The following is a 19,488-nucleotide window of genomic DNA, read 5'->3' on the forward strand; positions in this document are numbered from 1 at the left end:
CTATGTAGATTCCACCCAGGAAATGAGACAGTGTCATGTTTGCTACTTCCAAACTGTAAGTGAACAAACAGTTGTTATTTTAGGCCACTATCTTTTTCAAAACTTGTCATAGTAGCTGCAATAAAAACAGGATATTAGTGATATTTATAATATATCGCTTATCATTTCTTTCCATTCTCCATCACTCTTTAATTGTTACACATTAGTTATCCCATTGCATATATCAACACATGTTTCTATTTTTAACAGGGCATCAGCTACTTGAAGAAATGATGTTGCTGATTTAAGTACTCCAACTTTTCAAAAGAATCATATAGGCTCATAATCGTAAGTGAGAAAATCTATGTATATTTTAATTCTCTTATATTTAACTCAACTATGAATTGGAGATGCATCATTTCAAAAGAAATGATGTTTTTAAAAGAAAACATATTCAGCAATTACAGGTTTTAGTGTTTCACACAATTTACTGCCTCTTTACAATGTATATTATGGACTGTTTTATTATATTTCATGTTGAGAACAACAAAAACAATATGCAAAACCAAAATTGGTTATAAATTTAAAAGCAAAATTCTCATATAAAATAATATCTCTAATATTTATTCATTCTTGAACAAAGAACAAATGAAAACAGCTATGTATATTCTTGGTTCTGGTTCAGCTCTCCTGAATAGTATGGCATTGATGATGCAAGTCAAAGATCCAGGTGGAAAGTGAGGACAAATTTGAGGTGAGGCATTTAGAAACAGGAGTTGGCATGGACCTGATGTCAGTGTGATCAGGATAGCAGAAAATAAAATACACAGGAATAGTTGCCCAAGGTATATTGCAAGGTCCATTTCACAAGATTATTGAAGGATTCATTATACCACTTCTGTGAGAAAGACATGTTAAAGAATAAGACAGACTTGGTGTATCACACTCTGGATTCAAATGTCAACTCTACCTACCGCCAGCTTTGTAATATAAGGAACAGTTTCTTATGTTTTTCTATTTCTGTGATAGTTGATTGCAGAAAATTATCTAATGTGACTTTTAAAATTTGTGTATCAGTGCATAAATATTTTAATACATAAATAGGCTACTGCTGAAAGTTCTCTATTTTATTTGTCTACTATAGTTACTCTCAGTCACCGTGATGAAGACCAGATCATGGAAAAAGTTCTTTTATAATTGATTTAAATGTCATGATAATTTTTGGAACTAAGGAAGTATAGACTACTGGACCAATGGCTGTTTGGAATTATACAGGTGTCAAAGAATTCATTCTGGTAGGCTTAACTGAAAATCCTAATTGGCAGGTTCCACTCTTTGTTATTTTCAGCATAGTTTATTTTATCATTCTTGTGGGTAATTGGGGGATGATCATCCTGATATGGTTGAACACCCAACTTCATACCCCAATGTATTTCTTTCTTAGTAACCTCTCTTTCTGTGATATCTGCTACTCTACTATAATAGCACCTAAGATGCTGGTCAATTTTCTCTCAGAACACAAGTCTAGTGCATTCTATGCCTGTGTATTGCAGAGTTTCTTTTTTGCTGTTTATGTAACCACAGAAGTCATCCTCCTGTCTATGATGGCTTATGATCGCTATGTGGCTATTGCAAACCCCTTAATGTATACAGTTATCATGACCCACAGCCTCTGTACTCAGATGGTTCTTGCATGTTACTTGGGTGGCCTCATTAATTCCCTGGTTCACACAATAGGCTTACTCAAATTAGACTTCTGTGGTCCAAACATTGTGAATCACTTCTTCTGTGACGTCCCTCCTCTTCTGAAGCTTTCATGCTCTGATGCACACATCAATGAGATGCTGCTTTTGGTCTTCTCTGGAGTGATTGCTATTTGCACTTTCATCATCATTATGGTGTCCTATATACACATTATCATTGCAATCCTGAAAATCCGCTCAGCGGAGGGGAGGCGCAAAGCCTTCTCCACTTGTGCCTCACACCTGACAGCTGTGACGTTATTTTATGGGTCTTTGACTTTTAACTATATCCAGCCGAGCTCTCAGTACTCCATGGAACAGGAAAAGCTCTCCGCTATGTTTTACACCTTGGTGATCCCCATGCTGAACCCGTTGATTTACAGCCTGAGAAACAAGGATGTGAAGGAAGCAGCTAAGAGGTCGATTTGTAGGGAGAGCACTGCCTCTTGAATCTGTCCTTTTTCTGGTTTTGAAAATGACGTGAATTTCCAGCCCACTGTATTTACAATTATGTCAATGACACACCCAACATAAACTATATAGTTCATTCACTTTTGTGACTTGGGACAAAAATCTTGTTTGACACCAAAACTAAAAACAACCTTCCTTAATAAGCAGCATAAAAATACCATTTTCCAAATATATTTTAATGTTAAGTCTTAAAGAGATTATTGTTCTTTTAAAAAAGTCAGACAGAATATTAGATCAAAAGACATTTTAATAATCTTTATTAATCAATAACTATAGTGTTGCAGAGAAAACTTATAATGCCCCAATAGCATGGCTTTTATAAACCTTGTAACTCGGTTCTACAAATGTCCTCATGAAAGTGGAATGACTATCTCCCATTTAGCATATAATTTAAACAGTATGTTAACTGGCTTCACATAGATAAATTTCATGAGTTAAAGTTTTAAAATAAACTAACTTCTGTGACATAAGTGTATTGTGACAATTGTTGTAACATACGGATTCAAGAGGTGGTAAAGAAGGAAAGAAGAGAGATTGTTCTGCACCACAAAATATGGTTGGCTGTTGTATTGGACTTTTAAGTAAAGAGACAACCAATGCCTGATACTGCCTAGGTGATCAAGATACTCAGCCAGTTAGCCAAGGGACCAAGGGTAAAACCAAATGCTGCTGTCCTACTAAAAGTTGTCACAATCAAAATACTACTAATGATATCTTGTTTACTAATAGAAAAGTGTTTTGCTCAGATACTATCAGAAAAACTTTCCTTGCAGCAGATGGGGACAAATATAGAGACCAACTGACAGAAAATATGCAGAGAACAAATTAGAAGGTTTAGAACAATGAGAGCAACCTTGGAATGCTTCACACTATATGAGATGCTTCTATCAGATCCTTTCTCTTGGCGCAGGAGAACCCTGCGGAAGAAGAGGCAGAAAAAAAAAAAAATACAAGAGAAGGAGGTGGTGTACGATACTAGTGAAACAAGGCTCTGGAAACTAACATGATTGAAGATTAATTAAATAAAAGCAGAGACATACCAGCATGCACAGGATCAACATTGTGTACCAGATCATTGTAGTATCCAGTTTAGTGTTTTTATGTTTTGTCAAATTACAACGTGTTAGGCCTTGTGTTCTCATGTTGTATTGTATTATTATACCATATTGTTTTATATTATATTATACTACTTAGAAGCTTGTTGTTTTATTCTAACAAGAGACAGAAACAGAGTGGATCTGTATGTGATTGAAGATGTGGAAAACGGAGAGGAATGTGGGAAGAGAAAAAATTAATTAATGAGCACATGATAAAAATAAAAATGTATTTTCAATAAAACAAAAAAGAACACATTTTCTTTTTCATAGGACCTAACAACATTGATATTTTTATTGTATTCATGTCTTCTCTTGATTTTTATGGAAGTAAAATTAATTATTCCTTAAATATTCCAAGACACAAGTACAAACTGTGGTGTGTCTACTTCACTTAAGTGACAGGTGCCTTTCATATTTACACTGTCATGGCTCTGTTTTTATTGTTATTTTTTATAATTCATTCAGATTGCATCCTGATTGTTATCCCCTCACTTGTATCAGCTCAGTCCCCCCTCCTCCGTCTCTTGCCCTATTCCCCTTCCCTAGACCTCTGACGGGATGGGACTTCCTTCTTCACTACAGGATCACAGCCTATTATGTCTCCTCCTGATCCCCTGCTTCCCCTTCCTCTGAGTGCCACTGGACCTCCTCACCAGACCCAGACATGCGTAGTATATAATCACCGATAAGTGGATGTTAGCTCAACATAGATGTCCTCTGAGAGTCTCCACTCAGCTAGGGATCGGGACAGATGACTGGACTAGCTGTTGGATTCCAAGTGAGAGTGCAGTGGTATGGAAGAATGGGGGAACAGAAGGACCCAGAGGGTCCAGGAGCCACACAAGAAGACCAGCGAGGCTGGTGGGTCTGAACTGAGGAGAGGTGAGCCACACAAACAGCTGTACCCACCAAGGGCAATGCAGTAAACCTAGCCCCGTGTTCAGATGTAGCTAATGGACAGCTCATTCTCCAAGATTGTGGGGAGAGTGGGGGCTGGCTCTGAAATGGCTCTGCTTTTAAAATAAGAAAAACAAGGACAGTGATAAATACATTAATACAATACAATATTTTAGGTATTTGAAAAATGTTTGGCAAATAAACGTACCTGCATTCTGAATCGTGTCAAAGAATTAATGGAATAGCATAAGTTCATTTTAAGAAAATTCAAGAAATTTAGTTGTTCATCTTGCATATCATGGAGGATAAATATGTGGAACTCAATTTAAAAGAAGTGTTCATTTCCTCCTCAGGCTGTGTAAGTCACCCAAAACAATAATCTGAATCATACCAGCTAAAAGGATAAAAACAATTTATTATAATATGGAGCTAATGCATATTTTATGTTTCTTTAGACTTGATTTTTAAACATGGCTGTTTTGTTACTTTTTTATTAAATATTTTTACATATACATTTATATTATTACACATATAAACAATAAACTACCTATAGTAAGAAGAACCATGACACAGTCAGAAATTATGTAAATGTTATATTCTTAGTGTTTTGGCTATTTGTATTTGAAAGCCTTGAAGAAAACATTGTTCCTCTCTTGGTGTGTCTAAATTTCTGAATATAAATCAATATCTATCATATTTCCTCATTATCACCTTAAGACATCTATCTAGACCTAAAAACACCTTAACCCTTAAAAACCTAAGCTTAATTGTAAAACTAAACTATCTGATCTTCAACCCCATCAGAGACTTGAGAGGGAAGAAAATTGATTACCTGTGAATGTCAAGAGTGCAGGTTAGTAGCTTTCCAAATGAGAAGATGACAGAGACAGTTTGCTACCTGAATAGTCACTCAAAACTCTCTATAACATTGGAGAATCATCTTCAGCCTTCTGGTCCAATCTCCCTGGCAGACATTTGTGTGGCAGGACCTATTGAGAGCTTGCTTACCCTGTCTTGGCAGACTTTGGCTGTCAATTCTGCCTGCATCCAAGCTTGTCCTTTTTTAAGGAAGAATTTCATCTGTGGTAGAAAGGAGGACATTTTGCCTAGTGGCTTGTTTGCCACATTTGAGACTATCTCCATAAAAGGGTGTTTTGATGCTCATCATCCTCTTTGAGGTAGGCTGGGTATTGCCAGGAATTAAACTGTCTCATTGCCAGTGAATCTTTACAAGTCGTACAGATGAGATTTGATAAGCTGAGGTCAGATGTTATGGAAGGAGGGCTCCCATTTCTGAGTACTAAAGGAGGGAGGGAGAAGGAATGAGAGAGGAAGGGGGAATCAGGAGGGAATGTGAGATGGAGATACATTCAGGATGTGAAGAACTTAAACTGCAGAACAAACAGGTGACTTATATTGCTAATCCCACCATATGGGAATAGCTCTGAGACTGGCTGAGACATGAATGTCCATGCACAGACAATGCTTCTTGTTGGCTACATAACTCCTATGAATTACTATTAGATTCTTTTCTTCATATGGCATGAGTAAAATTTACAGATGTCTTTTCTGCTCATACAAAGAGCAGATAACCAGCCTTAATTGTTCTTTGCATCATGTGCACCTAATACACTTATAATTTTAGGACTCTATAATGCTTGTGAGAAATTACATGCTTTCGGAACAAAAGAACCCAGACACTAACATTGGATCAGACCTGACAGGATGCATTTCTCTCAGCATGCTGGACACTGGCATCCTGTATCTTTCATGTTCCAGGACCAAGTATTTCAATTGCTGTTGCTCATTAGAACAAGACAGCTCCCAGGACACTTTCAAAGAAAGTTTCCTATCCTATTTGATCCAGCATTTCAAATTGTCCCACACAGGACTCTAATTAAGCCTGGAATTTCTCAACATTTAGAAACTGAACCATAAATGTGATTCTTAACTTGTTTAACCATTTCACCAATTTTATTTGGGTCCCTATTAGGTATTATACATCCTAAATAAGCCAGAAGAAACATTAAGAGAACAACACCCCATTTCCATTAAAGGGAGTTGGGTAGGTTTTTCATTGCTTTCCAGGTCTATAGAGTGTTATTATCAATGGAAGTTGGTTACAAGTTATTATTGGTCTTTTTTAGAAAGAAAACAAGGCTAGACTCCGTGATGTCTCTCTTTTCCCTTTCTTACATTCTTAGGTTTAGAGATAGGGGTTGAAAAGAAAGAAAGGGGAATATAGAAATATATAGGGAAGACAGAACAAAAATTAGGGTAGCAAATCTACTCAAACTAATGCCTCAATTGTCACAAAGTTGTTTTTAATTCACTGGTATAGAATTTTGTATATATGCAAAATAAGCTTAATTCTAGATACAGTGGTATAGAATTCCCAAAGATTCTCCTGCCTCTACCTCTTTAGGTTTATGATTACAGATGCAAAGTCACCATGCCAATCTTTTCTGAGGATGCTGGGGGTCAGGTTTAACTTATTCTATTAGAGTAGTAAATGCTTTGCTGACAACCCTTGCTTTAGTCTTTAAAACACTATTAATTTAGAGGATTCAATATCACATACACCATATTAAAGTGGTAATATTCAAATACCTTGATGAGTCTTCATAGTTCATGTCAGCAATTCCACAACCAGATTATAAACCATACTGAATATGACAGGTTATAAACCATACTGAATATGACAGGTTATAAACCATATTGAATATGACAGGTTATAAACCATACTGAATATGACAGGTCATAAACCATACTGAATATGACAGTATACCGCTCATTCTCATCTTTACAAAATTACTTAGCATCAAACTATACTCTCCAAACTTAGAAAGACATAAATTCCTTAGATGAACATGGGGAATGACAGAGAGAGGTAAATTAACTACTTATGTAAAATACTAACTAGACAAATAAATGTATGGTCCATAGAGGAGAAGCTAGGTAGCAAAATTAATAAATAATAACAATGCAAATCTTTCTAATAATTGTGACTATGAAGTTCAGTCGCATAGAACAATCCTGAATCCTTCCCAAGGCATTCTGCTACTTTTGTTTTTTGTTTTTTGTTTATATTGAAATCTGTGTAGATAGTGACTCATTGTAATCATCTGGGTTTATACCACATGGAAGTGTACAAATAAAACATGAGACAAGTGTGATATTGGTGCAGTGATCAAAAGAAATATGAGGCGGGAAGGTTTTATTTCATTTGCAGTGAAAGTAGCACAAGAACTCAAAGAAGAAACTTGAAGGATAAATCACTGATATATGTTGCTTATTGGCTTACACTCAGCCTTGTGTTCACCTTATTTTCTTACACAACAATGTCACACCTTGTTAGAGATGAGAAAACCCCATATGAGATATACAATCTTACATTCATTAGTAACCAAAGAAATGCCTTGCAAACATGACTGCAGGGCAGTCAGATAGAGACAATACCTCAATGGATTTCCTTTCCTCATGTTTTTAAACTGACATTAAAGGTGATTATAATAAGCCTACCCCCTTATCAACTTGGCATTGTTAAATCATAATATTTCTATCATGCCCTGATTTCATGTTAATATTACAATACAAAACACAGTTAATTTTAATAATCTCACTGTCCTTATATTTCAACACTTTAGAGGTCCAACATCTCTTAACTTGTGGACTCTTTTTTAAAAATGCTTTAAGTTAAATATTTATTATTACAAGGACAATGAGTATGTTTCCCCTGCTCCTAATACCCATCCCCCCATTCTTAACCTAGTTCTGTAGCAGCACGAAACCTTTCGACTCTGACCACCATCCTCAGAGATCTTCTTCCCTAACCTTTTCAACAAACATTCTGTTATCCAACCCTCCAACCCCAGCAGGCACTCCCTGGGAACATCCCAGCTAAACAGAACAGCTGAGAAGGTAAGCTAACTAATGACCTTCACTATTCCTTTTCCCCTCAAAATTTAGTCTCCAAGCATGGTCCCTAAATATGAAGCAAAACATTAGTTTTCTTTCCTCAATCCCACTGCCCATATCTCCTGTGCATCCAACAAACAATGCCCTCCTAATCTTGATTCTGTCACTATTTGCTTCATCTCAGGCCCAAACTTCAGCAGGCTCTCTTTGCTAGCTGTAGGTAATGCCTTCCAGAAAAACAGGTAGGTTGCCGATAGACCATTCCACTCCCTTCTATCTTCCTTCCTTGAACTCCTGGCTTTTCCACAGACCACACCACAAGCAGTGACCCCCCTTTATCAGCATGGATGTTTTAATCTATTTTATTTGGTTTTATATCTATGACCCTTCCAATCCTTCAACAATAGGTAGGAGAGAAAGAAAATTATAGGGGAAAGGAGCCATAGACCTCTTTAGACTACTCCCTGCTGATCAGGTCTCTTTGATGGTTATTCTGCTAGGCTCCCGGCCCAGCACACTCTGCAGACAGGACAGTCTATAGATCAAAGGCTGGGTAGATATCTCAATCACTCCACTGAGGCTTTTCCTGGAAATAGAAGATGGCCAGTTCAGGCTGCATGCACCCCATTACTAAGTCTTTGCCCAAGGTGCTGCATAGAATTTTCATTGCACTAGGTTTCCACCTCACCCCAGAAATGCCCCCCATTTCATTTCTCTCAGTCCTTTCTCCCTCCCTCTCTTCCTACCCCATCTGATCCCTCCTACTCCCAAAATCACCTGCCCCCCCAGGCACCTGCAAAATCTATTCCGTTTCCCCTTTCCCAGGTGATTCTGGTATTCCCATATGGCCATGCTGGTTGGTTAGCCTCTCTGGGTCTATAGATTTTAGCGTGATCGTCCTTTACTTTACAGATAACATCCACTTATAAATGAGTGAATCTCACTTTTGCCTTTCTGGGTCTAAGTGACTTCACTCAGGATGACTTTTTCTAGTTCCATTCATTTGCTTGCAAATTTCATGATGTCATTGTCTGTCACATCTGTGTAATGCTACTTTGTGTAAATGAGCTCTATGGATGCTGAAGAGGAGATTCTCTTCCAGAGAACAAATCCTTGGACAGTTGATGTGTATCTGGATCCCGTCAATTTTATCACTATGTTCATTGTGTCCTTCACCATGTTAAGAGGTTCTAGAAGATGGTTATTTTTTGCTTGGAGCTTATTCCTATCATTTGTCAATTTATCAAGATGCTAAGGGCAACCTACCAGCATCATCGTTTTCTTTATTTTTACACACTGTCAAAAGTTTTAATATAGAGTCTTCTTAGTTTGTATAGTTCACACCATTAGCTTTGATTACACTCTAAACTCCCAGGAGAAGCTTCAGTAACCTGAGAGACTTTGGCATCTGTAAGTGTTGGCAAATTGGAGAGCGTATTCCTAGATACTTAAATGATTCATTCTTATACTTCTGTTTCTCAAGAACCACTCCTGATACCACAATCTATAATTTCTATGAGTCAGTGTCCTCTAGAGTAACAGAATGTATAGAATAAATATCTTCTATCTATCTATCTATCTATCTATCTATCTATCTATCTATCTATCTATCTATCTATCCATCTATCTATCATCTATTTCTATTTATCACCTATTGATATTGATCTATATATCTATCATCTGTTTCATCTATGTATCTATATATGTATCTGTCATATATCTATCTAATCTACATATCTGTATCACAATTTATCTATCTATCATCTATTTCTTTCGATCAGCTAGGTACTTATCTATTTATATGTGTTTAAAGGATTTATTACAATGATGTATAGGCTATGGTATATATGTGTGTGTTTTATTATATCTACAGGACTATATATACATATATATGTTTATATATATATATGATTATATAGAATATCAAGACAATCATTCTAGACCAGTACAGTAAGGTCTGCACAAAGTACGAAATATCCCATAATCATGTCTAATGTATATATGTTCGTGATATTTCTCTGGTCATATGTGTAGTTGGGGAGTGTTTTGTTTACATGTGTGTGGACACATGTAAATGCCAGATAACATCTGCAGGTATTTTTTCTGAAGCATAATCCACCATATTTGTTGAGACCAGATCTCTCAGTGACATGGAACTTATGGAGTATGTTAGTTATAGTTGATGGACAGTGGTGTCCCTTCCCCATGTCCTGCACTTCCCGCCCCCATCAACCCAATATTCTTTGCATGGCTATGTTTTACTGTAGGTTCTGAGAATTGAACTCCACTCCTCCCTTTTGCATGGTAAACATTTTACCGACAGAGAGAAATACTGAACTCTTTATGAAACATTTAAAAATATAAACTATAGTATTTTAAATAAATTCTCAAAAGAGATGAAGACAAAAATATGCTTTTGAGTATCATCTTACCTATTTTTCAATGTGTTGAAAATTTCCAATATGTGTAATTTTAATTTTTAGTATGGATTACAATTTGTTAGCTGTTTTGAATTTTTCTAGCAAATTGAGTTATTATCATGCTTTAAAATGATAGTTAGCAAATATACAAGTAAATGGTAAAGACACTTGAAAGCTAAATGTTATATGGTAACCAGGAACATAAAATTTACAGTATGTTTTTGATCTTCCACACAGTTAACTTATGGAAATTAAACAACAATATATTTGAAAACTATTGAAAATTTGTGACTTTATATAGGGTAATGTATCTTAAAAGAGTTACCATTAATTATTTTAGACTATGTTGATTAAAAGTCTTATTCAATGCTTTATTAACAGAATTCTTTAACAGTCTTCCAAGTGGCTTACATATGACCAAAAAATCCTTTTTTCTCAACTCCTGCTGCTATATTCCATGTCTTTATTAAACATTATAGCAAGATGGCTGATTTTAGAGAAAACTCTGTCTGCTTTTTAAACATTGCTTGCGAAAGATACATTTTGACTTCTTCTTTTGTGAAAGAAGAGGTAGCCTTTGAACAGACACCAGAATCAGCTCTCTGATTAGTTTTACACTTGAGAGACAAGAGGGTGCTAATGACTCAACTGTGGACAGCTGAGACTTGCACACACACAAGGGGCTGCAGACTCTGGCCCCAGTAGGGTAGAAACTACCATCAGCAGCCCTCTTCCAAATAATAAGTCCTTAAAGTTTTGTGAAAGTCAGGTCTTATAAAGCAGATGAGTTGTTCATTCTAGCTTTGATCAGTTGTAAGTAAGGAAATGCTAAGGTTCCATTTAAAGATTTTGACATTTTCTGTTATTTCCTGAACAGTAATGAAACTCATTGCCAACCGTCCAACTTCACACCACAGTCAACCATTTAGAACATTATGTTCTAATTTGTAGGCTATTTATATTACAACTCTCCATAACTACAGACAAGAGCAGTGTTTACATAATGCTTACAAATTTGTATTATGATTATATTAAAATTTATTGCATATGCTAAGTACAACTATGTTTTTATTATTCAATACTATATTTATGCATCATTTTAAAGATACTTGAATACTTAATGCAAATTTAAGAATTAGACTAATATATGTAATTCATATGTAATTCATATTTATTTTCAATTTAACAAAATAATAGTACTTTTAAACAATTTAGATTTATATTTCCTTAAGGATTACAATAAAATATTATGACTTATTTTATATTTTTTCCATTTGTTCATAGTTCTCAATTTAAAAGAGTTCACACTCTGCCATAGCAGCTCAATTCTTCACTGTGATGTGCAGATTTTAAGGCAGAATATTTAATTTGCTGCTTTGTCTCATTTACTTGGTGTTACTGGTGCTGAATATAGGGTTGAAATGTAGAATTATCATTCAATGTCAAATTTTATAATCCCATTAATGCATGATAGTTTTTCTACATTTGTTTTTCAATTATTAACTAGCCAATGTGTACTGTTTCAAAGTATAATTGGATCTATAAGTATATATTAACATAAAATTCAATGTATATAGGTTATATTTCATGTATAATATATTTTATTCATGTCTAAAATATGAATTATACTTTAATAATATATATTTACACATAATATATTAAAAGTTTTTAAATAAGCAAATTACAAACATCATATATTTTGAGGTTACATGTCTCCTTACATGAACAGCTCCTTTACTGCATATGAAGGTAGCAAAATTTGGATAATTATTAGCTCATTTAAAAAGCTTTTTCTGGGTTCCTTTTTTAACTATAGTAAAAAAACATTTAAAGATTTTTAACTACTATCACTTTATTCCTATTTATTCATAAACTTGCATTCTGCTTGTTGTCATGCAATTATAAAATGACTGCAAAGGAATTTCATACTCATTTAAAAATGTTGGCTTCTGATTATACATCATCTTGACTACCAGGAGAATTCAAAATCAAGTCTGAATGTCTTTAGGAGTAAACGTTTTGAGGTCAGAGTACTCACAGTAATTAATGTTGTAAATCACCCTTTTATTTCTACCAAGAAGACAAGGTTAAGTGTAGAAAATCCCTGAACTTAATACTGAGGTGCACTTAGGTTATAGTTATAACTCTGACACCATAGAGACTAGCCATATATTTATAGAGGGTGGTACCTTTCTCTGCTTATCATTTGTACGTGAGCTTGGTAGAAATTGCCATTAACAGAACTGAAATTTATTGCCATCACGTTTGCTTTCCACCTCTTGTCTCCTTATCCATGTGATGACCATTCAAGTCATCTTTTTACATACAATTAGACAACTTAGAGGCAATCAAACTGGCTACTGGTTTTGTACACACACACACACACACACACACACACACACACACACATACCACACACACACACACACACACATACCACACACACACACACACACACACACACACCACCACAACACACACACACACATACGTATCTTGGTATACACAAGGAAATGTTGTTTTAAGCAAAATGTACAGATGTGTAAAAGAGGGACTGTAAAATTGCAACATCTGAGGAAAATGGATTTAGGAGCAATATATATGTGTAAGTACATATGCATATATGTGTATAACAACCATCAGTGAAAAAAGAGGCATTCACTTGAAAGAGAGCAAGATGGGTATGTAAAAGCGTTTAGAGGGAGACAAAGTAAGGCTGAAATGATCAAAATACTTTGTAATTTCAAAATAAATAAATTTTATAAAATCATCAATGCTTTTCAATGTTCCCTAGGATAGAGTGAAATCAGATTCATTGTTCTTTCAAAGGACACTGATCTGGAATAAATAAAGGGATTAAGATACATTCCTAGGTTTAGGTGTGGAGGTAGGTGGGGTGGGAGGTGGGGTGGGATGGGGTAGGGGGATTGATCATTTAATGTTGATGCAGCAATATACATCACTATGGAACAGTGTGATAGCCTTACCTATATCCTCACTGGTAAGTGAGGTTACCATAATATTTTCTTGAAGTTTCAAGTGCCTCACATTCTACCTTAAATATAGGATATGCTAAAAAGTTTGTAAAATACTGTGTTTAATGAGATAAACACATGCCCCAGAAAAACCAGACAAATTTACATTACCATACAATTCAATACAAGAGTTTACTAGAGTGAAAGCATTCAGTTTATGCAAAATTGCTTTTATATATGCAGTACAAATAGAAAATGCTAAAATGAGTTTTCAAAACAAAATACTTTGATAAGCCTGAATTATGTAATTCATAGACTGGATGCTTTTGAAAATATTTTATCCATCTCACTAAGAGGTTTTTAACCACATTTTGATGGTCACAGAAACAACATCTTCTTAGCATTCACATTTGCTTTTCTTTTCATTCAGAAATATTTAAAATCCTTCCTATTACCCAGAACTCTAAGTTTTGAGCATGTGTTATTCTTTCCTTGGAACAATCCTTTTGTAAATACCCATATATCTCATTAAATTACTGGATCATTTTATACTCACAGTGGATGGTATATAGAGTCCTTCATTGGAAGTCTTATATGTGACAGACTGATTGCTAATTTATAGTGTTGTTCACATTTTAATCTCTTGGATCCATACATACTACATCAATAGGGAAAACAGATTGTTGACAAGTGAGGTGGAGGAGGAGCATAAGAAACAAAGAGTACCTTGGATTATGCAAATATGATTTATACATAATTCAGTTGGTATTCTGAACTGAGAAAAGAAGACAGCAGTGATGAAAACAAAAGCACTTTACTGTTGTCTTAGAAGAAAGGGTCAGGTGCAATGAATAGAGGCTTTAGAGTTTCAAAGGGGGGCACTGAGTGGAAAAAATGCTTCCTCTCTTAGGGCCTCTAGTAGGAATGTGGCCTTGTAGCTATGTAGATTCCATTTAGAAAATCAGATAGTTTCATGTTTCTGACTTTTAAATTGTAAGTGAATGAATCTTTATTATTTTAAGTCACTGATTTTTTTTTTCAGGAAATTGCTGTAGTAACTGTAATAAAAATAGAAAATTGATTCTATTTATAATAAAGCATTTACCATTTCTTTCTACCCTGTCATACTTTTTTGTTTTATTTTTTAAATTATTATTCAGATTACATCTAATTTGTTAGGCCCTCACTTGTATCTTCCTGTTCCCCATCCCTCCCTCTTTCATCCTAGTCCCCTCTCCTAGGTCTGTAACAGAAGGGGACCTTGTCCCTGACTATAAGATCACAGCTTTTCAAGTCTCTTCCTGGTAGCCTGCTTCCTCTTCCTCTGAGTGTCACCAGGCCTCCCCACCAAGGGGAAGTGGCTAATTAGGGGGCACCAGAGTTCATTTCTGAGCCAGTCTTTGCTCTCCACACAGTTGCAGAGAATGTGGTGTCCATTGGCTAGATCTCTATAGGGGTTCTAGGTTTACTGCATGCATTGACCTTTGTTGGTACACTAGTTTGAGCTGACCCACCTGGGTCCAGATCAGCCAGCTTTAATTATCTTCTTGTAGGTTTCTAGGACCCCCTGGGTCCTTCTGTTTCCCCATTCTTCCTTACCTCTCTCACCTAGAGTCCCAATAGGAAGTCCAGTGTCTATCCCAATCTTCAGTGGAGACTGCAAGGGGACATCTCTGTTGGGTAGTGTTCAATTATAAGTGAGCATTTGCCATGTGTATCTTTCTGGGTCTGGATTAACTCAGGATGATCATTTCTAGTTCCATCCATTTGCCTGAAATTTTCAAAGTTTCCTTGTTTTTAATAGCTGAGTACTATTCCATAGTGTAAATGTACTACAGTTTCATTATCCATTCTTAGACTGAGGAACATCTAGGTTGTTTTCAGGTTCTGACTATTACAAATAAGGCTGCTTTGAACATGATTGAGCATATTTCCTTGTTGTGAGGTGGAGCAACTATTGGGTATATTCCAAGGAGTTGAATAGCTGGGTCTTGAGGTAGCCCTATTCCCAGTTTTCTGAGAAAGTGCCAGATTGATTTCCAAAGTGATTGTGTAAGTTTGCACTCCCACAAGCAATGAAGGAGTGTTCCCCTTTCTCCACATCCTCACCAGCATATGATGTTACTTGAGTTTTTTGTCTTAGCCATTCTGATTGGTATAATATGGAATCTCAGAGTTGTGATAGATATTTTAGTTTGTTATATCAACACATGTTTATTTTTCTAGAAAGACATCATCTACTTGAAGGCATTATGTTGCTTATTTCAGTGTTCCATGTTTTAAAAAGAAACATAAGGTGGTGACATATTGTTGTGGGCATTGTTGTGTTCTTAAGCTGCATTTATGCATCTAGGTTTGTAGTGGTTATAGGTCTAGGTAGCAATATGGGTTTGTCTTTGATGGATGAGTATTTTGTTCCTTGGTTTGTGTGTTCTTTTTGGTGTGTTTTGTGTGGCCTGTGCTTGAGTATGGAGTATTCACATGAGCTGAAAGCAGCATTTCTGGTAGCCAGTGTGGCCTCTGATCCATCAAGGATTCTCCTTTGAGTTGGAAGCTTCCGTTCAGGTGGTTGGTGTGGTGTCTGGTCTAGTACAGAGTGTCTTCTCATCTTGAGGGATGGGACAGTGTGATGATGAAGGGAAAGGTACATGAGATAGGGTGAGGTGGGTGGGGATGACCTGTCTTCTACCAGGCATAAGATGCCAGAGGTTGTCTGCCCAATGGAACTGATATAGTTCAGGCGGTCCATGAGGTAGTGGCTTACCTAGTCTTCTGGCAAGCAGAGCCTGTTGTTTGTAAGTGGGTGTCTGGCCTTCTGGCAGGCATGGCAGAAATTCATAGCAGACATGGTTCAGCTTGGGAGGAGGTACTGATGTTTTTCTGAGGGAACCCAGAGAGTGGGGAGGTACACTGTCAGGCAGCCATTCCTGCCAGATAAGGCCCAGCTTGGATGGTGACTCCCTGCTGGACCAGTGGCCACACAGGTTGACAGAACTCTTGCTCACACAATGAAAGAAACAGGGCTCATAGTGGCTCACAGACTAAAACAGGAATCACAGAGGCTGCATGGGTTGCACTAGGACCTCTTCAGACATGCTATGGTTGTATAGCCCTAACAGTGAGGGTAGGAGTGTCTTTTGAGTCTTGCCTGCTAATGGAATGTGTTTTGTCCTACTGGATTGCCTTGGTCTAGCCGGCATATGATGGTTGTGCCTGATATGACATCATCTTGTTGTGTCCTATTAGGTTGATATCATGGGAGGTACTCTTTCCCAAAAGAAAACTGAGGAACAGTGGATCTAGGGAAGAGAGAAGGTAGGATGAGGGACTGGGAGGATTGAAGGGAGAGGAGACTATGGTTGGGAGATATAATAGGAAAATGAAATACAGAAAACTTTTAAGAAACAAAAAATGAAATATGGGGCACTAGAGGAGAATGTCCTGTCCATTGGCTAGATCTGGGTAGGGGTTCAAAGTTTACTGTCCGTATTGTCTTTGGTTGGTGCCATAGTTTTAGCAGGACCCCAGGGCCCAGATCTGCCCATCATAATGTCCCATGGATGGGGAGGCCTGGTGGCACTCAGAGGAAGGATAGCAGGCTACCAAGAAGAGACTTGATACCCTATGAGCATATATGGGGGGGAAGAGGTCCCCTCAGTAACAGTCATAAGGGAAGGCAGTAAGGAGAAAATGGGAGGGAGAAAGGAATGAGAGGATACAAGGGATGGGATAACAATTGAGATGTAATATGAATAAATTAATAAAATATATTTTAAAAAAATAGATAGATGACAAAAAAGAAATGAAAAATCAAATAAATATCCTTAGAAAATGAAAAATAAAGAAAAAAGAGAACAAGAATGAAAAGGAAAGGAAGAAGAACACAGTGGCTCACAGGATGAAAGAATGCGTATTCATCAGTTTATGAGGAAGTATCAGAATAACGTATTTATCTGATATATACCTTGACAATTATTGAGTTGAAAATGCATCATTTCAAAAGAAATTATGTGAACTTCTACCTAGCTTTTTGAAAATATATAAACAATTGCCGACTTTATTGTTTCACACCATGTATTTCCTCCTTACAAATGCACTTTCTGAACTGGGTTATTATTGTTAATACTGATAACAACAGGAATAGAATAAAAGAAGAAAATTGTCCCAATATATGAAGGCAAGAATTGTTATATATAATGACACCTGTGGATGTGAATCATTCTTAAGGCAAAGAAAATATAAAAATGTAGATCTATGTTTTCCTTGTCTTAGCTTAAGCCCTCTCTTTAGGGTGGTGATAATCAGAGGAGTCAAAGATCCAGTTAGAAGGTGAGGACATGCGAAGTTAGGTGTTTAGAAAGGGGAGATGGCATGACATTGACTGCAGTGTGCGTGTGTTAACTGAGTGCGACATACTTGGCATGTTTATCAAAGGGCTTTTGGAAGGTCTTTAGTTACAAGGTTTATATTACACTTAGGCAGTGGGCTGATAGATATGAGACAATAAGGCAGAGGTTGAGTGTCACATTGTAAATTCAAATCACAAGTCTACCAACTGAGAGCTCTGTGAGATAAGAGAGATTTTCTTATCCTTTAATATTCTGAGGTAATTGGTAACAGGAAATAAGCTGATATAATTTGCAATCATTTGTGACTCTGTATAGATTTTGTTGAAGACAAATTGGCTAATGATAAGATTTCTCTCTAATTTATTTACCACAGGGTAACTCTCAGGCACCATGATGAATATCAGATCTTGGAGAAAATTTTTTTCACAACTGATTTAAGGATCATGATTATTTTTGCAACTAAGGAGCAACTACTGAAAGCATGACAATTTGGAATCATACAAGTGAGAAGGAATTCATATTCAAAGGCTTAACTGAAAATCCTAATTGGCAGGTTCCACTCTTTTTGCTTTTCAGCTTAATTTATTTCATCACTCTTGTGGGTAATTGGGGGATGATCATCTTGATATGGCTGGACACACAACTTCATACCCCAATGTATTTCTTCCTTAGTAACCTCTCTTTCTGTGATGTCTGCTACTCTACTGTCATTGCTCTGAAGATGCTGGTCAATTTCCTCTCAGAACACAAGTCTAGCACATTCTATGCCTGTATTCTGCAGAGTTTCTTTTTTGCGGTATATAACTACAGAAGTCATCCTCCTGTCTATGATGGCTTATGATCACTATGTGGCTATTGCAAACCCCTTAATGTATACAGTTATTATGACCCACAGCCTTTGTACTCAGATGGTTCTTGCATGTTACTTGGGCGGCCTCATTAATTCCCTGGTTCACACAATAGGCTTACTCAAATTAGACTTCTGTGGTCCAAACATTGTGAATCACTTCTTCTGTGACGTCCCTCCTCTTCTGAAGCTTTCATGCTCTGATGCACACATCAATGAGATGCTGCTTTTGGTCTTCTCTGGAGTGATTGCTATTTGCACTTTCATCATCATTATGGTGTCCTATATACACATTATCATTGCAATCCTGAAAATCCGCTCAGCGGAGGGGAGGCGCAAAGCCTTCTCCACTTGTGCCTCACACCTGACAGCTGTGACGTTATTTTATGGGTCTTTGACTTTTAACTATATCCAGCCGAGCTCTCAGTACTCCATGGAACAGGAAAAGGTCTCTGCTGTGTTTTATACCTTGGTGATCCCCATGCTGAACCTGTTGATTTACAGCCTGGGAAACAAGGATGTGAAGGAAGCAGCCAAGATATTGATTTGTAGGAAGAACATTGTGTCTTGAATCTGTTCATTCTGTCTAGCTTTGAAAAGTTGATGTGAAACTTCAAACTGACATTATTGGAAATTATTAATCTTTATAAGAGTCAGAATTTTAGAACAAAAACATTTTAGTAATAATTTACTTATAAAATACTATACTATCTCAGACAAAACCTAGAATGTCCCTGATGACTTGACTTTTATGGACCTTTTCCATGGGTGCACAAATTTTCTATGAAAGTAG

The 19,488-nt window shown here is 36.5% G+C and overlaps 2 protein-coding genes across 2 annotated transcripts; both read left to right on the top strand.

Moving 5' to 3' along the window:
* The first annotated feature begins 1,232 nt into the window (after positions 1-1,232).
* LOC127207450 (olfactory receptor 1052-like) lies at positions 1,233-2,171 on the top strand. Its single transcript, XM_051166872.1, has one exon. It carries the CDS (start codon positions 1,233-1,235, stop codon positions 2,169-2,171), a length of 939 nt encoding a protein of 312 aa, XP_051022829.1.
* A 16,121-nt stretch (positions 2,172-18,292) lies between these two features.
* LOC127207425 (olfactory receptor 1052-like) lies at positions 18,293-19,266 on the top strand. The gene is given in 2 exon segments (XM_051166841.1): positions 18,293-18,649; positions 18,651-19,266. Coding segments are annotated over 2 exon segments (936 nt in total). The 5' UTR covers positions 18,293-18,329.
* The last annotated feature ends 222 nt before the right edge of the window (positions 19,267-19,488 follow it).

This window comes from Acomys russatus, chromosome 24 (genome assembly GCF_903995435.1).
Source record: "Acomys russatus chromosome 24, mAcoRus1.1, whole genome shotgun sequence".
Lineage (NCBI taxonomy): Eukaryota > Metazoa > Chordata > Mammalia > Rodentia > Muridae > Acomys > Acomys russatus.